The following is a 26,614-nucleotide window of genomic DNA, read 5'->3' as shown; positions in this document are numbered from 1 at the left end:
AATCTTCAAACGACTTCTTCTCAATAACCAAGAGGCCCAGGGACTTGGTATTGGGCCTGTAGCATGCTGGGATGAAGGGCTACCAAGTTTGTTCAAATAAATGACCTTGACCATCATTCAAGGTCACATGGGTCAAATAGGCCATAATCTTCAAACGACTTCTTCTCAATAACCAAGAGGCCCAGGGACTTGATATTGGGCCTGTAGCATGCTGGGGTGAAGGGCTACCAACTTTGTTAAAATAAATGACCTTGACCTTCATTCAAGGTCGCATGGGTCAAATAGGCTATAATCTTCAAACGACTTCTTCTCAATAACCAAGAGGCCCAGGGACTTGGTATTGGGCCTGTAGCATGCTGGGATGAAGGGCTAACTAGTTTGTTCAAATAAATGACCTTGACCATCATTCAAGGTCACATGGGTCAAATAGGCTATAATCTTCAAATGACTTCTTCTCAATAACCAAGAGGCCCAGGAACTTGATGTTGGGCCTGTAGCATGCTGGGGTGAAGGGCTACCAAGTTTGTTCAAGTAAATGACCTTGACCATCATTCAAGGTCACATGGGTCAAAAAGGCTATAATCTTCAAACGACTTCTTCTCAATAACCAAGAGGCCCAGGGACTTGATATTGGGCCTGTAGCATGCTGGGGTGAAAGGCTACCAAGTTTGTTCAAATGAATGACATTGACCTTCATTCAAGGTCACATGGGTCAAATAGGCTATAATCTTCAAACGACTTCTTCTCAATAACCAAGAGGCCCAGGGACTTGGTATTGGGCCTGTAGCATGCTGGGATGAAGGGCTACCAAGTTTGTTCAAATAAATGACCTTGACCATCATTCAAGGTCACATGGGTCAAATAGGCCATAATCTTCAAACGACTTCTTCTCAATAACCAAGAGGCCCAGGGACTTGATATTGGGCCTGTAGTATGCTGGGGTGAAGGGCTACCAAGTTTGTTAAAATAAATGACCTTGACCTTCATTTAAGGTCACATGGGTCAAATAGGCTATAATCTTCAAACGACTTCTTCTCAATAATCAAGAGGCCCAGGGACTTGGTATTGGGCCTGTAGCATGCTGGGATGAAGGGCTAACAAGTTTGTTCAAATAAATGACCTTGACCATCATTCAAGGTCACATGGGTCAAATAGGCTATAATCTTCAAACAACTTCTCCTCAATAACCAAGAGGCACAGGGACTTGATATTGGGCCTGTAGCATGCTGGGACGAAGGGCTACCAAGTTGGTTAAAATAAATGACCTTGACCTACATTCAAGGTCACATGGGTCAAAAAGGCTATAATCTTCAAACGACTTCTTCTCAATAACCAAGAGGCCCAGGGACTTGATATTGGGCCTGTAGCATGCTGGGGTGAAGGGCTACCAAGTTTGTTCAAATAGATGACCTTGACCTTCATTCAAGGTCACATGGGTCAAATAGGCTATAATATTCAAACAACTTCTTCTCAATAACCAAGAGGCCCAGGGACTTGATATTGGGCCTGTCTGTAGCATGCTTAGAGCCAAGAGTCGCCAAGAACCTATCTTAGGCCAATAGTATTCAGGAATGAAGGACTAGAAAATATATTGACATGAATTAACCTGGCTTACTCTGATATTTAAATAAAGTTGTTATCAGCATAGTATCTGTAGAAATGACCTCAATCAGCTGCAATTTTGTGTAGAGGCAGGTGAGCGATACAGGCCCATTGGGCCTCTTGTTATTTCATTAATTCGGGTATCTCTATGACTCATTCACTCACGCACATAACGTCACAGTGAAATATCAAAACTCATAAGATGTATAATCATATATAAGTTGTCTCAATGGAATATCCCATGTAACCTGCTACCATATACAGTCAATCACTTAATTAAATTAATCATTAAATTTAGAGCTTTATACTTTTAGAGATAGGTTGTTGAAATCCTTCATTCATTAGAATTGTTTGTCTAGTGATTTTAAATTATATGTGTATTGACTGAATGTGGTCAGTATATGTTGTATAGGTGTGTATTGACTGTGGTCACTATGTAGTATACAGGTGTGTATTGACTGTGTGTGGTCACTATGTATTATACAGGTGACTGTGTGTGGTCACTGTGTATTGTACAGGTGTGTATTGACCACTTTATCTTCTATCTTTTAATGGATGGAGGCTGATACCTTGTAATTTGTCCTTTACAGATCTGTGATAGAATTAAACAGTCAGCCACAGGAACAAAGAGACGCCTGTTTATTGTTGAGACAATGGGTGGCTACTGTGGCTACCTGGCAACCATGAGTGGTCTGGCTGGAGGTGCTGATGCTGCATATATCTATGAGGAAAACTTTAATATCACAGATCTTAGGGTAAGTCTAGAGGTACTCCTAATATCATAGGTCTTAGGGTAGGTCTAGAGGTACTCCCAACCTCATAAATCTTGGGGTATCTTAGTCTAGAGGAAAGGTTTAACACCACTGTCCTTAGGGCAAGTTTATAGGGAAACTTTTACCTTGCAGATCTTAGAGAAGTAAGTCTAGAGGGAAACTTTAAACATCACAGATCTTAGCATGTAGGTCTAGGAGCCTCAACTCTCATGATGGACCCCATAGGTCACAACATACCAAATGGGCTTCAATTGCTATAATGATTGCCGGGCCATCAATTCAGTATTTTCAATAAATGAATAAATAAATGAAATAAATAAATGAAATACAAATAAAAATGTTGTGTAATTTAAAATTATCATTATACCAGTACCCCAAATGTCAGACTCACAAAGGAATTAAAGGTCAAATGGTTAGTTCTACTGTTTGTGGGTGAGCTGCTTTACTACTGTAAATCACTTATATTTTGTGTAGGATTTATTTTTGCATTACTAGGCAATGCAAGTCATTTGCGAATTCAAATCCTTCGCAAATTATTTGTACGAAAATAGGGGCCGAGTGGTTAAGGTGTCCCGATACTTTATCACTAGCCCTCCACCTCTGGGTTGCGAGTTCGAAACCTACGTGGGGCAGTTGCCAGGTACTGACTGTAGGCCGGTGGCTTTTCTCCGGTTACTCCAGCTTTCCTCCACCTCTAAAACCTGGCACGTTCTTAAATGACCCTGGCTGTTATAGGATGTTAAACACAACCAAACAACCAAACAAACAAACAAACAACGAAAATAACACTTTGGATGGCAGCCAAGCTATCGGTAACCGATATAGGAGTCTTGAGAAGTACAGGACTCTGGTAACTCATCATTTGTGAAGTTAAAGTAATTTCTAGACCAGTGTTCACAAAATCATGTATTCGCAAATATGTCGGAAGAGTTTAGTTCGTGAAAGTACATATATGTATTAACGAAATCTATGTGATTTACAGTTTCTGGTACGTACAGTGCACATATGCATGTATGTGTGTGTCAATGTATTTATGATCACAAAACAATGATGATGTGTTTCCCATTATACAGAGTATCAACTGTTAATTTTATTTGTTGTTATTGCAGAATGATGTAAACCATTTAAAGGATAAGATCATCAATGCTGGTGTTCAACGTGGTCTTATTCTCAGGTAAGTTTAACCCACTATCAACAGATCAAATCACTCTATGTCTGTGTTCCATCTATCCATCTGGTGTCTGTATGTTTTACTCTTCCAGATTGGCAGTATAAGACGCGCTAGGATTAATAAAATATTTCATTCCTTTGGGGACGAGATGGGGTATCCTGGTGGGTGTCTCTGTCAATATACTTCAGTGAGGTAGTTTATAAAGTTGGCACGATCAGGTCTATACTATCACAAGGAAACAAAATACAAACATACCGCAGCCTCCCAAAACACACATGTATACACCACATGCATGCATGTCGCAAACAGGTTCTAAAATGACCATAGCTGTTGATAGGACATTAATCAACACTAAACAAAACTAAATCCTTAGGGAATAAGACAGGGATCTCAAACCGAAGTTCTTTAGTTGATAAACATGAGTTTGAATGTTCAGTGAATGTTTTACCCAGATGGTTAAGACACAACACATTAGTGTATGATAAACGTTTTAGATGTAGTTCTGACCTCGACTCCTACCCCACCCAGTTTGAGATTTTCACTTATCTTGCTTTCATTTTTTCACCCTAAAATGCCCAGTGTTATTTAACTGTGTTTTTTTTCAGGAATGAAAATGCCAATGCCAACTACTCAACAGATTTTGTGTTTAACCTGTTTTCTGAGGAGGGCAAAGGTACATTTACCTGTCGTAAGAACGTGCTGGGACACATGCAGCAGGGTGGAGTGCCCTCTCCATTTGACAGGAACTACGGAACTAAGATGGCGAGCAAAGCTCTCGATTACATGATTGGGAAAATTGAAGAAAACAGAAATGAAGATGGTATGTAGTGATAGTGATCTGGAATAGTACTTAGCCCAAGATAGTCATCAGGGTTAGTCCTGGTCCTACTTTACTTTGAGATTTATCTCCCTTTAATTACTTCGTAGAAATATCATGCATTTACATTGTATTTGTTCCCCACAACAAAATGACATAAACGTCACCAAATCAAGACAGAAGTTCACATCATTAACAAAGACTTGATCCTAAGGATTAGCGAACTGAATGATTATGATGTTCCCGTAATATTTGTCTTGTTGACAGTAAAGCAGGAATATCATATCATTGGATCTTACTATTATAGATATTCCCACACTATTTATCTGTCCATCCATCCGTCCATATGTGTGTCCATTCATATCTAATGTGTATGTTCATCCATCTTGTACATTGTGATTGGTTAGACTGTATTCAATTATACTCAACATCAGTATACAACCATCAAATGTAATATACATTTAGAGATAATTAAATGTAGGTCACTGTGACTAAAACTCTATTACAACATAGATATTCTGTTCTGTGAGAAAGATGTATTTTACTGATATTTCTTGTGACAGGGACAGTGTTCAGCAATAATCCAGACTCGGCAGTATTACTAGGAATGACCAAACGACATCTCTCATTCACACCTGTTCAGGAGCTGCGTCCAGACACAAACTTCGAGTGAGTGAAATCTGTATATCTGCTAAATACTACCAGTACACACATGATATGTTGTATGATCCCGGCTAAATACTACCAGTACACACATGATATGTTGTATGATCCCAGCTAAATACTACCAGTACACAAAATACATGTTGTATGATTCCTGCTAAATACTACCAGTACACACCATATGTTGTATGATTCCGGCTAAGTACTACCAGTACACAAAATACATGTTGTATGTACTATGATTCCTGCTAAATACCGTATAGCGGGAAATTTTAGCGGTCATAAAATTTGGCGATTTGGTCATGAAAACTGAAAGTTAAATTTTGGCAGGTTAAAATTTAGCGAGTTCCCTTAAATCTAGGGTTTTAATTTGGCGTTGAGCATATATATTACCTACCGGTATATATAGATATTAATGTTATGTCCATACATCCTATCCATGTTGATTAAGTGTGTTGTGTATTATCGATCCTCAGTCTCCAAACCGGAAACTATTACCAAAAAATTTCAGACGAACACATACATGTAGATTTGTCAAATTAGTGTTTATATAAGTATGTGTACAAGCAACAGACAAAGGGAATTTAATCAAGCGTATGATATCGCCATGGTCATCTATTGTGTCATGTGTATACGTATACAGGTAAGTTAAACAATGAGTCTACAGGTAAAGTGTTAACATCAGTTCATTGAATGGTATGGGTAGATGGCTTTGTTTTCACAAAAAAAAATTATGATGCGATTTATGTCATACTTGTATTGCTATACAGGTATCGTGAGTAGTTTGTTCACCAGCTATTCGTATTACATGTACCTATCGGCATTTTGGCCGACAGTTGCCAGGCAACAACCAACGTTACGCACCAGTCGTTACCCTCTTGAGTTGTCAAAGGTATATGGCTCTTGGCGAAATTGTCTTTTTATTTGGCGGTGTTAAAATTTGACGGGTTAAATTTTGGCGATCTTTATACGGACCCGCCAAATTAAAGCCCCGTTAAAATTTCCCGTTATACGGTACTACCATTACACAAAATACATGTTGTATGATTCCTGCTAAATACTACCAGTACACAAAATACATGTTGTTTGATTCCTGCTAAATACTACCAGTACACAAAATACATGTTGTACGATTCCTGCTAAATACTACCAGTACACAAAATACATGTTGTACGATTCCTGCTAAATACTACCAGTACACAAAATACATGTTGTTTGATTCCTGCTAAATACTACCAGTACACAAAATACATGTTGTATGATTCCTTCTAAATACTACCAGTACACAAAATACATGTTGTTTGATTCCTGCTAAATACTACCAGTACACAAAATACATGTTGTATGATTCCTGCTAAATACTACCAGTACACAAAATACATGTTGTATGATTCCTGCTAAATACTACCAGTACACAAAATACATGTTGTATGATTCCTGCTAAATACTACCAGTACACAAAATACATGTTGTATGATTCCTGCTAAATACTACCAGTACACAAAATACATGTTGTATGATTCCTGCTAAATACTACCAGTACACAAAATACATGTTGTATATGATCCTGGCTAAATACTACCAGTACACAAAATACATGTTGTATGATTCCTGCTAAATACTACCAGTACACAAAATACATGTTGTATGATTCCTGCTAAATACTACCAGTACACAAAATACATGTTGTATGATTCCTGCTAAATACTACCAGTACACAAAATACATGTTGTATGATTCCTGCTAAATACTACCGGTACACAAAATACATGTTGTATGATTCCTGCTAAATACTACCAGTACACAAAATACATGTTGTGTATGATTTCTGCTAAATACTACCAGTACACAAAATACATATTGTATGATTTCTGCTCATCCTGATAGTTGTACAATCTGTTTGTAATTTGCTTTATACTATTCTTCATAATCATTATATGTATATACTTTTACTGCTAGTTCAGTCGTGAATATATACGGTCCATCATCAGTATTCACAATAAGAGATAAAAGTACAATTAAAACAGCGTATTATTCCTATTATTTTGGTTTGTATTTAAGTCTGATTCCATTTCTTGTATAAATCAGCATTCTCATTAGTTTTCTGTTTTGATTTCTAGACAAAGGATTCCAAAGAGCCAATGGTGGTTAAAACTGCGACCATTGCTTAGGATTCTTGCCAAGCATAGTGAGACTGCTTACGTAACCGAAGGTGTGACTTGTGGCGTAGACGAGGTGGAAGACGAGGACAACGCATAAACCCAAAGGAAATTAATGCAAGTTAATGTGGACTATTTTTGAGGATAACAACTTCAGAAGTCTTAACCACAAATACAATTGAATCATTGTTGTAAGATTTGATGATTCCACACAAACATATGAAAATATCAAATAAATTTGTACATCTCGTGGAGTGTAAGAGAATTTGAAGACATGGATAACACCCATAGACTGACCATGCATGTGGCCTGTTGGTCATTTCTTATGATCTGAACGGCTGCTTCACAAGGCACGTATTCCCTTGCGGCCCAAACATACATTAATATCTCCAAAATATCATTAAGTATTACGGAATAGTTTTTATCTAATTTTCTTTTTATTCAAATTTTAAAAATATATAAAAGAACAAACTTTATTGAAGAATATTACATAAATTATTTGGTTATCGTGCTGTTTTTGATATTTGATCAATTTTCAAATGATGCTTAAATATCAAATAACAGTGGAAAATACATAATAGAAGACCACCTTTTATCAAGATCTTTAAAGTAATTCTATCAGTAGTTGTTATAGATTCACTGTTTTGTAAGCAATGTTTTATAGTTACAGTGTTGACAGGGTATTGCTATGTAGTACATGATATAGGTTTTATCAGAGTCAGTGTGATAACTAGGATAGAGGCTGTGATATTAAGATACTGTAATATCCTATACGTTTTTTCATGGAGATCAAAATTCTGCAGTGCCCGGAACAAATTCAGGGGGTTTATTTAAGACATGACTGTTAAAGTTATTCTATAATTGTTGTAAGATAATCTGTACATGACAATTTTCTTATCCACCCGTTTCTTTATAATTCTGACAGCCAAAGATAAAAACTGGTTACTTGATTTCACGCACCTACAATCTTGGCTTCTATCACGACATGGTGACATCAGATGTAGTACTTATGTACATTATATTTATTGATTAATCACGATATGTCCTCTCTAAGTATACCAATTGTTCTCCATGATCTAGAAATGAACAGCAATTCAATTTTTGCATAATGTAGCTTTGTTATGTTGATTAGACAGCCATTGAGTACAAATTTGAAATCCATGAAAAATATAAATGAAAGTGATGTAGATTGTAATTTCAGTATTATATGTAATATTTGATATTGATATTTTGATTATCATGTATGGAGTATCTAGGGGATGCTATAATGTTTACCAAAGATTTTACAAAAACTTACTGATACATGCCAATTCCTTATTGTAGGAAGTTATTGAGATTTAATGGATTTTCTTGCCACATCTCTAGACCACCTAATACCGTAGTTAGTGTACTTTGATTTGTACATGTACCTGAACAAGCATGTTTACGGATAAAGAAAATTTCCTTCCACACTTCAGGAACGGTTGTAACATATATAACATAAAAGGAGAAATTCATGTTAAAGATGGAAGTAAATTGTATTCATTTAAAATACTTCTTCCAGTCTCAGTCTATATAATTCTGTGATAAGTTATGTCTGTTGGGGAAAAAATATATGAATTTTTTTTATTTTTTTTTTTGACTTTTGGAATTTCTGAAAATAAACAGAGCAGGACATAAACAATATTATATCGATGTAGAAAATAGGCCCCATAAAATGGAATTGTAGATTGATCAATCTTGTAATAATTATGAGACTTAGAGTTTAAAAACTATGTTTACGGTTTTTCAAGAAAAGGAATCGAATGAAACTTTCTGATTGGAATTGTCATGCATTTGAATTCTTCTTGATTTGAATTTTTTTTTCTTTTTTTCCCGAAATATTTTTGTTATGATATATGTCTTTCTAAAAAGGTGCTTTAAGTTTTTAACTTGATGTTGAAGTTTTTGTTATGCTTTGCTTTTGTGTTGTGCCGCTGTTGTGAAAAAATCATGTTTCATACATGTTTTACCGTTTTATTGAAATTGGAAACTTAGATATTTGTTGTATTGTATTTTTTCTTCTACTTGACTTTTGTGCCACAGCATTCCACATATGCATGAACACACAATAGTGTTCCTCAAAACATATTGCACTGATTTGAAAAATAGCCAACTGTCCCAATGTACAGGTGATCAAATATTGAAAATTATGTTTTGAACTTTGTAACTTAAAACATTCAGTCCAATAAGAATGTACTGTGTAGCCTTATTCTTCACAAGAAAGTTTCTGTTTAACGTGCAGGTTGATTTTTACTGATTTCCTAAAGAATCTGTAAGCTCTTAGTAAAGAATCTGTGAACACTTACTAAGGAAGCTGTAAGCTCTTACTAAGGAAGATGTAAGCTCTTACTAAGAAAGTCATAAGCTCTTACTAAGGAAGCTGTGAGCTCTTACTAAGAAAGTCATAAGCTCTTACTAAGGAAGATGTAAGCTCTTACTAAGGATGCTGAAAGCTCTTACTAAGGATGCTGAAAGCTCTTACTAAAGATGCTGTAAGCTCTTACTATAAGGAAGCTGTAAGCTCTTACTACAGAAGCTGAATGCTATTGCTAAAGAAGTTTAAAGATTTTGCTAAGAAACAGAGCACTTGCTGAATATGTTGTAAGGTCTTGCCAAATAAAGAAGCTGTAAGCTCTTGCTAAGAAACTGGGCACTTGCTAAAGAATCTGTAAGCTTTTGCTAAATAATCTGTAAGCTATTGCTAAAGAAGCTTTGAGCTCTTGCTAAATAAAGAAGCTGTAAGGTCTTAGCTTAGTTTTACTTTATTTGTGCCTATAACATGAACAGCATGACAAGACAAATGCTGATTAGCTCATTATGTGTATTTACCTGGCACTGGGGTCTGTAGTTCTTAATGGCTTGTTATTGCTACGTCATGAAAAAGTAAATACAATATTTGACTGACAGTAATGTGTCCCCATTGTAGTGTCATGTGTATTGTTGGATCTTTAGGTATGTGATAGATACTGTATTTAGTTCTTGATGAACATTGTATTTGGATGTTAATCTGGCTGAATTAGGTTGTCACAAACACATTTTCAATTGAAAGTTTCTATTACATTATTGCTTCTTAATGAAGCTTGTTTTATGTCCGTATAACCTAATGATAGATATTTGCCCATAGTTTGTTTTAAGTTTAATGATGTCTACCCGACAATTAGAATTGGCAACTACATTCAAGAACTGAATTAGATATAGAATAAACTAATAGCTATCAAGCAGGGTTAACTTAGGGCAAGATCTGGTACAGTATTACTGGGGCGGTGGATAGGAAAATCTCTTCAGTGTCTTCAGAGATTATCTCCATATAGAGAAGCCATCTGAATTACACTTCCATATAGTGACCGTCTGAGTTACACCTCCATATAGAGACTGTCTGAGTTAAACCTCCATATAAAGATCATCTGAGTTTAATCTCCATAGAGAGACCATCTGAGTAAAACCTCCATATAGAGACTGTCTGAGTTACACCTCCATATAGAGACTGTCTGAGTTAAACCTCCATATAGAGACTGTCTGAGTTACACCTCCATATAGAGACTGTCCGAGTTAAACCTCCATATAGAGACTGTCTGAGTTACACCTCCATATAGAGACTGTCTGAGTTTCACCTCCATATAGAGACCGTCTGAGTTACACCTCCATATAGTGACCGTCTAGTTACACCTCCATATAGAGACCATCTTAGTTACACCTCCATATAGTGACCATCTGATTTTCACCTCCATATAGAGACCGTCTGATTTACACCTTCATATAGAGACCATCTGACTTGCACCTCCATATAGTGAACATCTGACTTACAAGACCACTTTGAAACCTACAGTTATTGTGTTATTATATTAACAAAACTAGGGCTGATTTTGTTGATTGGGGTACAAACAGTTGAACAAGATTTGTTTATGAAATAATGACAGTTGAACAAGAATTGTTTATGAAATAATGACAGACTTGTTGATTTTATGTTCCTTTCAGACAAACCTTGAGGAAGACTTAACAATCTGTTGGTCTCTAAGATTCAAACAAGAAATAAAACAATTAAGAATTGACAAACCGGTTTGACTGCAAATAACGAATAAGCCCCTGTATAGGAACCACTAAATATACATAACAAGTTTGGCTGTAGTCATGTCGGGTATATATCTGTACAAGTTTTAAAGTAATTACTATGTATATCTATAAGTGTATATTTGTCCTTAAACACATTACGTTGTTGTTGTTTTTTTTTTTTAATTCTCTTCAATGTTAATGTTGATGATACTAATTTATTCAAGGTATATTTTGTGTGTTTCCTAGACTAGTCCTGCATGAATTATTTAACTTTTTTTTAAAAATTATTATAAGTCATTTTTTGGATTGTTAAATGTGTACATTCCATCCTTAATATGATACGGATGTATGCTTAGATATAAATATTGTCCTGAGCGGTTTGGTAAATATCACAAACCAATGTTGTAGAGTCCTAAAAAAGATCGCTGATTTAAGAACATGGAGGGTTAAAGGGACATCACGGTAAACCAATTTTTATTTTGTATTTTTTCATATTATTGGGTATATCTTTAAAAAAAATATCCTTATGAACAATAACCATTCTTATTTGATGATATATGTATTTAAAAAACATCAATTATTAATTATAAAAAGGTTATCACAATTCGTTGATCAATAGTCTGAATATGCAAATTTTGTGACATATACGATAACACGCATGCGCACAACACACTAAAACACCTGAAAACAAAAATGGCTTCCAATGTGAATCGACTGCGGTTGAAAACGATAACAGCTTCCGCAATGAAGAGAATAATTGGAAAATGGGTCAAACACAATCCTAGAATTAAACTGGGGAAGCAGTACAATACAGTTCAAACATGAAAACAGCAGTAATACGGACGCTGCTCGTATTCTGCTTGATTGCTGGATAGTAGGTCATGACAATCTCGGTAATATTTACACAATCTCGGTAATATTTATACAGTCTGTACCAGTACATCGCTACTGTCACTATACTATATGTACGGTGTTTACACTTATTTACACATAAATATATGTGCCGGAATATATACAGAACGTGTTATTTAACATTTAAACCACTGTATAATATCGTTGTCCAACTAATCCGCCTTGTAAACTATCGTGTGTTTGTGTTGCCTCGATTTCAAAACAGTTACGTGATGATTTAAAAATAATTTCCGCGCTAAATTTAGAGGGGGATTCCCAACTAAATCAAGTGGTCAAGCTGGACATGAGGATCGACTGTGAACATTGGGACAGCACAGAAACATAACTGGAAAGGAACAAAACACGTACATTCATTGAAAATTACAACGTTTTTACCGTGATGTCCGCACAAAATATTGAATATTTCTTTATGCACAAAAATATTGCTTAAAGATTTCATGTCAAATAAGGGGATTGGTTTCACTGTCAAGTTCAAATGTATTCTTAAAAATACAGTTTGACAGTGTGGAGTTAAAGTGTTCCCTTCTATTGTCGAACTGCCCAGTATATGTGAACATGTCCGGTATACTGTCTACTCGTCCTGTTACCTGTATGAGGTTCAGTAGACAAACACTCATTTTATGTAAACTACTTAAAAAGTGTATGTTAGTTTTTCAAAAAATGTACTAGTCCATAAAAGTGATAAATACAAGGGCTGTTCTAGAACTAATACATCAATGGTTTACAGGATGGGTAACTTATGTTGATGATAACTTTGTATCTAGGTGCTTGGATCTAACATCCATGATTAGTTTTTTAGTTGGCACTAAGAAAATGAACTAAGAGATAGGCGTTTAGAATTTTGTCATTACTGTCACCGACTTGCCTACATGGAGAGAACTGTGTCGTTACCGACTCGCTTTGGACATGTTTGTATTTACGCATTTTATTTGTATTATACATTTCCTTTTATATAAACAACCCAATATTTTGTTTGTGTATTTAGACTTTGCTCTTATGCATAATACCTGAACCATGCATAATACCTGAACCATATTTACTCTGTAATAAACTGGACAGCCAACATACGGTCATTGACTCAAAATAGGGTTTGGGCTTATTGCAGGACAATGAAAGAATGTGTTAGTATTCATACTGAACTGCAATAGACATAGGTGGGCCTATTGCTGGATAAATACGGTAGTTCATAGCACAGTAGCTGTTGTACCAGACGATTTGTTAGATGTATTTTATCTCTGTAGTAACACACTACACACAGTGATGATCATTTCTTCTGTGGTACTTCTGTACAGCATCACAAATCTGGAGTATTATATACATGGCTGTACTATAGTTACTGGGAAAAGAAATAAATCAAAGAAAGTGTTATGTTTAGGTGTTTTAATGGATTAATTGTCTAGAGATGATTTAACAAATCTGTGGAGATGATGTAAGAAGAAAAAGAATAGTTGAGGATAAGTTGTTGGATAGATCTGAGCTTTAAATGTTTTGGTTTGTAAATCTTCTGTGTGGAACGCTGTAGCGGGCTCATTTTAGCCACTGTATAGATCTTGGACATGGATATTCTTTTATATTTAAAGACAAAAAAGCATTCAAATCATAAAATACTCATTGTTTAAACCTAATTTTAATTGAAATTGTGTGATATTTTGTAAATTAATTAACTTTAATACCAATATAATCTACACCTTCGATTTTTTTTGTGCATTTGTAGAACATTATATACACATGGACTTGGTTCACAACATATTATTACAAAATATTAAGGGGAATCTAGTGAATTAGGAATGCACATTTCTGATGTTTATTTTACTCTGATCATTTTACAAATAATACAGTTGGAGTAGTGAGGTGATGATGATGTAAGTCCTGATGTCGTGTCCGGCTGTCTGTCTGTCTGTCCTTCGGTCTGTCTGTCTGTCTGTCGGTCTGTCAGTCATTCAATCTGTCTGTCTGTCTGTCGGTCGGTCGATAATCGACATACCACCACACCCTGTAAATGTTCCCAACATATATGACTACTATGGGTACACCTAGGGGTTATAGTAACTGTTGGCTTACAGAGTTCCATGTGTAAACATTTGTTACAGATGTAAATGTGATGTTTTGTTGGTACAAGTGTTATTGAACATATTTGTTCCTCGCTATCGTCAGAGACCTACATATTAGCTGATATTGTGTTGAATTTTAATATATATATATATATAAGTAGTTGTACCCTGTGGCAATTGAAGAAAAGCAAATAAAAGATAGAACCAATGTGTTTTTGTGTGTTGTTATCTAACATCATTTAGGGGCCGCGGCGGCCGAGTGGTTAAGGTGTCCCGACACTTTATCACTAGCCCTCCACCTCAGGGTTGCGAGTTCGAAACCTACGTGGGGTAGTTGCCAGGTACTGACTGTAGGCCGGTGGTTTTTCTCCGGGTACTCCGACTTTCCTCCACCTCCAAAACCTGGCACGTCCTTAAATGACCCTGGCTGTTAATAGGACGTTAAACAAAACAAACCAAAATCCATCATATACATATATATTTATTAATATAATGTACAACATACTTTTATACATGGTGTAATCTAAGGTATAAAAACAAAAACAAAAAACCCATTGAAATGAGTCAAAAGTCTGATACAAAAAAGGTTTTGATTTTAACACACATTTTTATTTGTAACTTAAATATACAAAGGGATTGGACACAAGTTATACACTTTATATAAAGTCAGTTTCCTGATACGATTATACAAACACATTATAGCAAGATGACATATTTACAAATTAAATTAGTTTCAGCAGAGAGGGAGACAGAGAGAAAAGGTATAGTCCGATTAAATAGTTCTGATATGCGGTATTAAAATTACCTACTAAATTTTCGGATATTTACCGCATCATACTCTGGAGGACAGAATTTTCTAGATCACTTACGTGTGGCGATTATAATTAATGAGTTGGAGTCACGACCCGCCCTATGTCCAGTCTGGAATATTCTCTGTTTCAGTAAAGCTACAATGTGCGGTGTATATAAATCACGTGTCACACAAAATACCTGGTAAATATTGTCAGTATTTTGTGATATTAACGCAAAAACTATTTTATACTGAAATCAGGGATGTCAGTTGGCCAGTATTCATTTACATTATTGTATATATACAAACCAGTAGATAATTCATATAATTATACGAGTATTATAAATTCGTATTTATTGTTAAACGCACGTACCCCCGCCCACCCCATCCATTGTGGTCATTAGACAATGATCAGAGGGAGCAAATACAAGTATCATTGTCACCGTCATCAAAAAAATATTGTTTTAACCTAGTTATAGTGACCGTCATCAAAAAATTTAAACCTAGTTATAGGGAGCGTCATCAAAAAATTTAAACCTAGTTATAGTGACCGTCATCAAAAACTTCTTTAAATTAACCTAGTTATAGTGACCGTCATAAAAGAAACTGGTTTTAACCTAGTTATAGTGACATCATGAAAAAACTGTTTTTAACCTAGTTATAGTGACCGTCATAAAAAAAAACTTGTTTAAACCTAGTTATAGTGATCGTCATCAAAAAAATTAAACCTAGTTATAGTGACCGTCATAAAAAAACTTCTTTAAATTAACCTAGTTATAGTGATTGTCATAAAAGAAAGTGGTTTTAACCTAGTTATAGTGATCATCATGAAAAAACTGGTTTTAACCAAGTTATAGTGACCGTCATAAAAAAAACTTCTTTAAATTAACCTAGTTATAGTGACCGTCATAAAAGAAACTGGTTTTAACCTAGTTATAGTGACATCATGAAAAAACTGTTTTTAACCTAGTTATAGTGACCGTCATAAAAAAAACTTGTTTAAACCTAGTTATAGTGACCGTCATCAAAAAAATTAAACCTAGTTATAGTGACCGTCATAAAAAAACTTCTTTAAATTAACCTAGTTATAGTGATCGTCATAAAAGAAAGTGGTTTTAACCTAGTTATAGTGATCATCATGAAAAAACTGGTTTTAACCAAGTTATAGTGACCGTCATAAAAAAAATTCTTTAGATTAACCTAGTTATAGTGACCTTATAGTGACCGTCATAAAAGAAACTGGTTTAAACCTAGTTATAGTGACCGTCATGAACAAACTGGTTTTAACCTAGTTATAGTGACCGTCATGAAAAAACTGGTTTTAACCTAGTTATAGTGACTGTCATAAAAAACTGGTTTTAACCTAGTTATAGTGACTGTCATAAAAAAAAAACTGGTTTTAACCTAGTTATAGTGACATCATGAAAAAACTGTTTTTAACCTAGTTATAGTGACCGTCATAAAAAAAAACTTGTTTAAACCTAGTTATAGTGACCGTCATCAAAAAAATTAAACCTAGTTATAGTGACCGTCATAAAAAACTTCTTTAAATTAACCTAGTTATAGTGATCGTCATAAAAGAAAGTGGTTTTAACCTAGTTATAGTGATCATCATGAAAAAACTGGTTTTAACCAAGTTATAGTGACCGTCATAAAAAAAACTTCTTTAAATTAACCTAGTTATAGTGACCGTCATAAAAGAAACCGGTTTAAACCTAGTTATAGTGACCGTCATGAACAAACTGGTTTTAACCTAGTTATAGTGACCGTCATGAAAAAACTGGTTTTAACCTAGTTATAGTGACTGTCATAAAAAAACTGGTTTTAACCTAGTTATAGTGACTGTCATAAAAAAACTGGTTTTAACCTAGTTATAGTGACTGTCATAAAAAAAAAACTGGTTTTAACCTAGTTATAATGACAGTCATGAAAAAAAACTGGTTTAAACCTAGTTATAGTGACCGTCATGGAAAAACTGGTTTTAACCTAGTTAAAGTGACTCATCAAAAAACTTGTTTAAATCTAGTTTTAGTGACTGTCATAAAAAAAAACTTGTTTAAACCTAGTTATAGTGACCGTCATGAAAAAAACTTGTTTAAACCTAGTTATAGTGACCGTCATGAAAAAAACTTGTTTTAACCTAGTTAAAGTGACTCATCAAAAAACTGGTTTCAACCTAGTTATAGTGACCGTCATGAAAAAACTGGTTTTAACCTAGTTAAAGTGACTCATCAAAAAACTTGTTTAAATCTAGTTATAGTGACTGTCATAAAAAAAACTGGTTTTAACCTAGTTATAATGACCGTCATGAAAAAAAACTGGTTTTAACCTAGTTATAGTGACCGTCATGAAAAAACTGGTTTTAACCTAGTTAAAGTGACTCATCAAAAAACTTGTTTAAATCTAGTTATAGTGACTGTCATAAAAAAAAACTTGTTTTAACCTAGTTATAGTGACCGTCATGAAAAAAACTTGTTTAAACCTAGTTATAGTGACCGTCATGAAAAAAACTTGTTTTAACCTAGTTAAAGTGACTCATCAAAAAACTGGTTTTAACTTAGTTATAGTGACCGTCATAAAACCCTGTTTAAAATAAGACATACTTAAGCCCAGCTATATACTGAATATAATTGAAGTACATCTTTTATCCGATCATCTTATTGGAATTAAACGTAAATTGTGTCAGATATTTTCGAAATTAGACGTATAATTGTCCATAATTGTTATAGATGTAAATGCGTCTGTCGGATATTTTCGTAATTAGATGTAAATGCGTCTGTCGGATATTTTCGTAATTAGATGTAAATACGTCTGTCCGATATTTTCGTAATTAGATGTAAATACGTCTGTCCGATATTTTCGTAATTAGATGTAAATACGTCTGTCCGATATTTTCGTAATTAGACGTACATTATGTCAGATATTTTCAAAATAAGACTATAAATGTCTGTCCGATATTTTCGGAATTAGACATACATTTGTAATTATCTATCCGATATTTTCGTAATAAGACATACATTTGTAATTACCTGTCCGATATTTTCGTAATAAGACATACATTTGTAATTACCTGTCCGATATTTTCGGAATTAGACATACATTTGTAATTACCTGTCCGATATTTTCGGAATTAGACATACATTTGTAATTATCTATCCGATATTTTCGTAATAAGACATACATTTGTAATTACCTGTCCGATATTTTCGGAATTATACATACATTTGTAATTACCTGTCCGATATTTTCGGAATTAGACATACATTTGTAATCATCTGTCCGATATTTTCGGAATTAGACATACATTTATAATTGTCTGTCCGATATTTTCGGAATAAGACATACATTTGTAATTACCTGTCCGATATTTTCGAAATAAGACATACATTTGTAATCATCTGTCCGATATTTTCGGAATTAGACGTACATTTATAATTGTCTGTCCGATATTTTCGGAATAAGACATACATTTGTAATTACCTGTCCGATATTTTCGAAATAAGACATACATTTGTAATCATCTGTCCGATATTTTCGGAATTAGACATACATTTATAATTGTTTGTCCGATATTTTCGGAATTAGACATACATTTGTAATCATCTGTCCGATATTTTCGTAATAAGACATACATTTGTAATTACCTGTCCGATATTTTCGAAATAAGACATACATTTGTAATCATCTGTCCGATATTTTCGGAATTAGACATACATTTGTAATTGTCTGTCCGATATTTTCGGAATTAGACATATATACATTGGTAAATGTCCGATATTTTCGGGATTAGACGTTTATTTTTCGTATGAGTAAATCACGCTCTTTATAACAAGTTTACGTCTGTCTACTTCAAACTACGTTATATTCTAGAATTGTTTAACGCGAATAGCTGGTGGCTAAAATAGTGTAAGTTTTGTTTACATTTCAAACTACATAGTATACAAAAACGTGCTTGACGCGGTAAAGCACGGTAAATATGCTTCAGAAAACATTTAACGAGAGAAATATATTGTTGTACGGTAAATGTCCAACAACTGATTGTGTACTCATGTTTTAGTACAGTTTGTGTCATGTTTATTTATTTTTATTTTTTGTCATTTATTGGCGAGTTTCGATATCAGACAATGTCACGTATCGTATCCATTTAGACATACCAAACATTTGTTTGTTGTTGTGGGAACGTCGAAATATCAAATAAAACATCATCAAATGACGTTTTCGGACACTGGCATTTGAATTTGATTTGGTTTGTTTGGTTTGTTTTTGTTTAACGTCCTATTAACAGCCAGGGATCATTTAAGGACGTGCCAGGTTTTGGAGGTGGAGGAAAGCCGGAGTACCCGGAGAAAATTTGAATAACTCGCACTCTGAAGCTCGATAAAACATCATTGCCGTGTTTAGTTTAGTTTTATTTTCAAGAAGGAAAATACGGTATCCTTGTGATTTTGAGCAACTTAATATGGTTAAGACGTATTATACCAATGTGACTGAGAAAATGTCCACATGATACTAGGCCATACGTGCTTCAGGAGAACAACAAGACTTCCCCATGCCTATACACAGGGAATTTGTACGAATTCCCAACTCTACATAATGTGATACTACAATAGGTATGGACTCTGTAATGGGAAGTCCTGCCAAGTCCCTGTGGCCTATACCATAACTCATGTAGACGGTTGTAGGGCTTAGTTTGGGACGACCACATTGACGGTCTTGGTATTCAATTGTAAACTCTTACATTGTAATGTGTATTGAAAACATATACATAGATGATTACTATAAATAACTTAACCATAGTTTGCTACGCAATGAGAACTGGATTCGAGGTGTGAATGGTTCTAATCCGACTTCCCCTACACGGGGTCGGACTAGCTGCGATAACGTAGCTCTGGACGACGGACGGACAATTTCTGAGAGATGGTCGTCGCCTGCCGGAGAGCAGTGTAGGCAGGGTATGAATATTCGTTCTAGGGTCGGACCAGGAGGTTAAATATTTCACTCTGGGTCAAAGGAACTTGTCAAGGCCCTGTGAGCAAACTAGCAGGAAATCGGAGCACTCGAATAGATAAAAGTAACATTTTCTTCTGTAAAATAAATTTTGTTTTATGTCAGATTACAAAAATATTATTTCATCTACAATGTACAATTCATGGTGAAAACATTTAACATTCAGGTGAAATCTGAGAATATTTACATCATACTATATATTAGTAGCAAAACACATAAAATATTACGTTGTGACCTCTGTGACGCCACACACAGTCGGAAAGGTCAGGGTTGGTTAGGTCACAATAATTTGTGAATGGAATGCCACCTTTCTACTCCCAATCTAAAATAGTAACAAAACGCACCCTCCTCGGTACACGCACACATATATACGTCCCGTGGGATATGATTATAAACCTCCGTTTTTCTTGATATATTTGTGATATTATGTATATTTTTTCAATGAGTAAATACGTATACACCCGTATTTTGCTTTGTTCTTCGATGGTTTCCAGTCAGGCTTGAATTAACTTAACGGTAAACGGTAAATGAAAACTGAAATTAAACTAACCAGACTTTGAAAAAAAAGAGAAAGTGCGAAGCTATATCTCCTTGTGACAAATCAATGTAACTTTTTTATTAGTGTTTAACATTTGTCCAGTCGCTTGTAAAACATCAATGTGCAGTGGGGTGAAATCTTTATTTCAAAACGAGGACTCGAATGTCATTAACAGTTGTTTTCATTTGCACAAAATGTCGGTAAATTTGTTTCCATTGTCGTATATCAAGCTAACAAATCTTTGTCCTTTCATAGTCCAAGTAGAGTCATACCTCTGTGGAGCAGCCTCACTGTAAAAGTATCGTGTTCTTATAAAAATGGGGCTGTACAGAAAAATGGGGCTGTACAGAAAAATGGAGTATTATATGAGCTCCCGAACAAATATTACACGATAATTGATTTTATTTAAGAACAGAGAAATTGGTTCCTTGACTAATCCCTATCTTAAAGTACAAACCCACTGTTGACGCTCGGTATAAACATTGACTTAAATGTCTATATAATAGCTGGCTGTGTAGGGTATTTATATATACATGTATACGCCAGTGACAATGCGAAATTGTTTTACTTGAAAACTGGTTCCGAGTATGTGAATAGGTTTCATAACCAGTTTTTGATTTAATGCTTAACGTTTCCTTGACAACATTGTCACCTTCATCAGACAAATGACAAATGAAGGATATACATAATCTATATACACTAGGGCGTGCTGCAACAAGTGTGCATAACCGTATTATAAGGTGGGGGGGGGGGGGGGGGGGGGGGGGGGGGGGGGGGGGTAATGATGAATAAAGATGGTGGACATAGTGTAGACAACAAACTTGTCACGCATCAAATCCAATTATTATTTTGATCAATCCCGAAGAAAATTTTTCATAATGGTTCCATTAATTTGTATAATTTATGTGATACGGGTAATTTCACATCAGACCTGTATTGTATTTGGATTTATCATTTAACCTCCAACGTTTTATGTTGAACACTGATGTTATGTTAGAGGAGTGTAACGCCTCACATGGTGTTCAATTAACAACCAAACCCTAATCTAAAACACAGGGACCTGCAAATTACTTACAGTCTCTGTGTATTCAGTTTCAGGCGTTTAATGATCCCGAGGGACTATCATCAGTAAAATGACACTCTCTGTGTTTAATGTTAATGAAGACCGATCGAGTGATGTCATTTTTACCGAATGTTAATATAGACGGGTAAAAATGTGCATACTAGGAAATGCACTAAGTATAAACTGTGAAAAATCATCGTGTCCCTGTGTTCCAGATGTATTATGTGATTGATTTTATACAGGTCCCTGCGTTTATATTCTGTTAATTAAACAATTTATTTGATTGGATACGTCGTATGATTCTTCAAACAGAGACATGGTGTATAGATTGTCAGGATTTGTGAGTAATATTTTGAAACTCCTTATGATTATATACATTTACAGATATAATGTTATATTCGGTTTATCTATATATCTGATCGGGGATTGGGAATTCATAACGAATCCCCGTGAACAAATTCCATATGCCATGATATGGTAACACGGTCTGTTATAATGGATCTTTTGAGTGTGTTTAAGATTGTTCCAACACACAGTGACAATCTCCAACACATAGTGACAATATCAAACACAAAGTGACAATATCAAACACAAAGTGACAATATCAAACACACAGTGACAATCTCCAACACACAGTGACAATCTCCAACACACAGTGACAATCTCCAACACACAGTGACAATCTCCAACACACAGTGACAATATCAAACACAAAGTGACAATATCAAACACACAGTGACAATCTCCAACACACAGTGACAATCTCCAACACACAGTGACAATCTCCAACACACAGTGACAATCTCCAACACATAGTGACAATGTCCAACACATAGTGACAATGTCCAACACATAGTGACAATATCAAACACAAAGTGACACTCTCCAACACACAGTGACAATCTCCAAAACACAGTGACAATCTCCAACACACAGTGACAATCTCCAACACACAGTGACAATATCAAACACATAGTGACAATCTCCAACACATAGTGACAATCTCCAACACACAGTGACAATCTGGTAATTCCTTTAAATCGCTACTAGTCATAAAGTTATGAATGCATGTTGTAAACTTAGAGCAGTTAGGATCCCCACTATGACCATATATAGCATTGTTTGATGTTGACAAACAAAACAAATTGAACATGAACATTATTTTGACATTTGGTCAAATCTAACCAGGTGAGCGATACAGGCCCCATGGGCCTCTTATTTTGAATAGAAATGAGGAAAAACGTGCACTTGGAGGCTAGTTCCAGCGGAGAGCTGGGTGCACGGAAGAACAGGGACTTGACGCGAATTCTCATTCCACGCGGTCTATACATGTATATATATTATATTATATAATGCATGTGTATTGACTGGGTTTGTTAATCCTGGTTCCTGTGTTTGGAAGCGATTGCTTAACTACCGGACTTCAAATGATGATCACACAACATCGAGTTGGCCAGCCTGTGTAGATTCCGGTGTGTGTCCGATTACAGAATCGACTTCTAGGTAAAACATTCCCATGGGTACTGTAAAAACCTCTCCTCTCATCAGTTTGCCAGTTTTGTGATAACGATATGGTATCTACTGCCTGTGTATGGCTAGTATTTACCAAATAACTGCTGGTCTAACTCCTGTATATAACATATTACATGTACATCCAAGTAAATGTTTAGAGATCGCAGACTTGTCTAATATACTAAATAAGTTCGTGGTCAGAAACTAACGAAATAAAAAGTTCTTATTTATCCTAATGATACGTGTATTTTTGATCATTAGCTATCTAACTTTTATAGTATCACATGTCAACAAAATGTTACCAAATATTTAGTGTACGTCCACTGTCAAACGGTGATGGTTCTATAAAGTGTGGACTTTAAATCTCCCGACGGAGACGGTATTGTAACTCCTGATGAAGACGGTACTGTAACTCCTGATGGAGACGGTATTGTAACTCCTGATGGAGACGGTATTGTAACTCCTGATGGAGACGGTACTGTAACTCCTGGTGGGGACGGTACTGTAACTCCTGATGGAGACGGTACTGTAACTCCTAATGAAGACGGTATTGTAACTCCTGATGAAGACGGTACTGTAACTCCTGATGGAGACGGTATTGTAACTGCTGATGGAGACGGTACTGTAACTCCTGATGGAGACGGTATTGTAACTCCTGGTGGAGACGGTATTGTAACTCCTGATGGAGACGGTACTGTAACTCCTGATGGAGACGGTATTGTAACTCCTGATGGAGACGGTATTGTAACTCCTGATGGAGATGGTATTGTAATCCTGATGGAGACGGTATTGTAACTCCTGATGAAGACGGTACGGTAACTCCTGATGGAGACGGTATTGTAACTCCTGGTGGAGACGGTACTGTAACTCCTGATGGAGACGGTACTGTAACTCCTGATGGAGACGGTACTGTAACTCCTGATGGAGACGGTATTGTAACTTCTGATGGAGACGTTACTGTAACTCCTGATGGAGACGGTATTGTTACTCCTGATGGAGACGGTACTGTAACTCCTGATGGAGACGGTATTGTAACTCCTGATGGAGACGGTATTGTAACTCCTGATGAAGACGGTACTGTAACTCCTGATGGAGACGGTACTGTAACTCCTGATGGAGACGGTATTGTAACTCCTGATGGAGACGGTACTGTAACTCCTGATGGAGACGGTATTGTAACTCCTGATGGAACGGTACTGTAACTCCTGATGGAGACGGTATTGTAACTCTTGATGGAGACGGTATTGTAAGTCCTGGTGGAGACAGTATTGTAACTCCTAATTGAGACGGTATTGTACCTCCTGGTGGAGACGGTATTGTAACTCCTGGTGCAGACGGTATTGTAACTCCTGATGGAGACGGTATTGTAACTTCTGATGGATACGGTACTGTAACTCCTGATGGAGACGGTACTGTAACTCCTGATGGAGACGGTATTGTAACTCCTGGTGGAGACGGTACTCTAACTCCTGGTGGAGACGGTATTGTAACTCCTGATGGAGACGGTATTGTAACTCCTGGTGGAGACGGTATTGTAACTCCTGATGGAGACGGTATTGTAACTCCTGATGGAGACGGTACTGTAACTCCTGATGGAGACGGTATTGTAACTCCTGGTGGAGACGGTACTGTAACTCCTGGTGGAGACGGTATTGTAACTCCTGATGGAGACGGTACTGTAACTCCTGATGGAGACGGTATTGTAACTCCTGATGGAGACGGTATTGTAACTCCTGATGGAGATGGTATTGTAACTTATGATGGAGACGGTATTGTTACTCCTGATGGAGACGGTATTGTAACTCCTGATGGAGACGGTACTGTAACTCCTGATGGAGACGGTATTGTAACTCCTGATGGAGACGGTATTGTAAGTCCTGGTGGAGACGGTATTGTAACTCCTAATTGAGACGGTATTGTAACTCCTGGTGGAGACGGTATTGTAACTCCTGGTGGAGACGGTATTGTAACTCCTGATGGGGACGGTATTGTAACTTCTGATGGATACGGTACTGTAACTCCTGATTGAGACGGTACTGTAACTCCTGATGGAGACGGTATTGTAACTCCTGGTGGAGACGGTACTCCAACTCCTGGTGGAGACGGTATTGTAACTCCTGATGGAGACGGTATTGTAACTCCTGGTGGAGACGGTATTGTAACTCCTGATGGAGACGGTATTGTAACTCCTGATGGAGACGGTACTGTAACTCCTGATGGAGACGGTATTGTAACTCCTGGTGGAGACGGTACTGTAACTCCTGATGGAGACGGTATTGTAACTCCTGGTGGAGACGGTATTGTAACTCCTGATGGAGACGGTACTGTAACTCCTGATGGAGACGGTATTGTAACTCCTGATGGAGACGGTATTGTAACTCCTGATGGAGACGGTACTGTAACTCCTGGTGGGGACGGTACTGTAACTCCTGATGGAGACGGTACTGTAACTCCTAATGAAGACGGTATTGTAACTCCTGATGAAGACGGTACTGTAACTCCTGATGGAGACGGTATTGTAACTGCTGATGGAGACGGTACTGTAACTCCTGATGGAGACGGTATTGTAACTCCTGGTGGAGACGGTACTGTAACTCCTGATGGAGACGGTATTGTAACTCCTGGTGGAGACGGTATTGTAACTCCTGATGGAGACGGTACTGTAACTCCTGATGGAGACGGTATTGTAACTCCTGATGGAGACGGTATTGTAACTCCTGATGGAGATGGTATTGTAATCCTGATGGAGACGGTATTGTAACTCCTGATGAAGACGGTACGGTAACTCCTGATGGAGACGGTATTGTAACTCCTGGTGGAGACGGTACTGTAACTCCTGATGGAGACGGTACTGTAACTCCTGATGGAGACGGTACTGTAACTCCTGATGGAGACGGTATTGTAACTTCTGATGGAGACGTTACTGTAACTCCTGATGGAGACGGTATTGTTACTCCTGATGGAGACGGTACTGTAATTCCTGATGGAGACAGTATTGTAACTCCTGATGGAGACGGTATTGTAACTCCTGATGAAGACGGTACTGTAACTCCTGATGGAGACGGTACTGTAACTCCTGATGGAGACGGTATTGTAACTCCTGATGGAGACGGTACTGTAACTCCTGATGGAGACGGTATTGTAACTCCTGATGGAACGGTACTGTAACTCCTGATGGAGACGGTATTGTAACTCTTGATGGAGACGGTATTGTAAGTCCTGGTGGAGACAGTATTGTAACTCCTAATTGAGACGGTATTGTACCTCCTGGTGGATACGGTATTGTAACTCCTGATGGAGACGGTATTGTAACTCCTGGTGGAGACGGTATTGTAACTCCTGATGGAGACGGTATTGTAACTCCTGATGGAGACGGTACTGTAACTCCTGATGGAGACGGTATTGTAACTCCTGGTGGAGACGGTACTGTAACTCCTGGTGGAGACGTTATTGTAACTCCTGATGGAGACGGTACTGTAACTCCT

The 26,614-nt window shown here is 36.5% G+C and overlaps 1 protein-coding gene across 5 annotated transcripts in view; it reads left to right on the top strand.

Annotated features, from left to right (window-relative positions):
• The window catches only part of LOC117316133 (ATP-dependent 6-phosphofructokinase-like), a 30,020-nt gene extending 20,065 nt beyond the window's left edge, over positions 1 to 9,955 (top strand). For all 5 annotated transcript variants that reach the window (XM_033870636.1, XM_033870635.1, XM_033870634.1 and 2 more), the window contains 5 exons: positions 2,193 to 2,357; positions 3,485 to 3,549; positions 4,152 to 4,366; positions 4,927 to 5,032; positions 7,147 to 9,955. In XM_033870636.1, coding sequence (XP_033726527.1) covers positions 2,193 to 2,357; positions 3,485 to 3,549; positions 4,152 to 4,366; positions 4,927 to 5,032; positions 7,147 to 7,285 — 690 coding nt within the window. In that variant the 3' untranslated portion in view covers positions 7,286 to 9,955. The remainder of the gene's footprint in view (positions 1 to 2,192; positions 2,358 to 3,484; positions 3,550 to 4,151; positions 4,367 to 4,926; positions 5,033 to 7,146) is intronic.
• The last annotated feature ends 16,659 nt before the right edge of the window (positions 9,956 to 26,614 follow it).

This window comes from Pecten maximus, chromosome 18 (genome assembly GCF_902652985.1).
Source record: "Pecten maximus chromosome 18, xPecMax1.1, whole genome shotgun sequence".
Lineage (NCBI taxonomy): Eukaryota > Metazoa > Mollusca > Bivalvia > Pectinida > Pectinidae > Pecten > Pecten maximus.
This window is presented reverse-complemented; position numbering and strand designations above follow the sequence as displayed.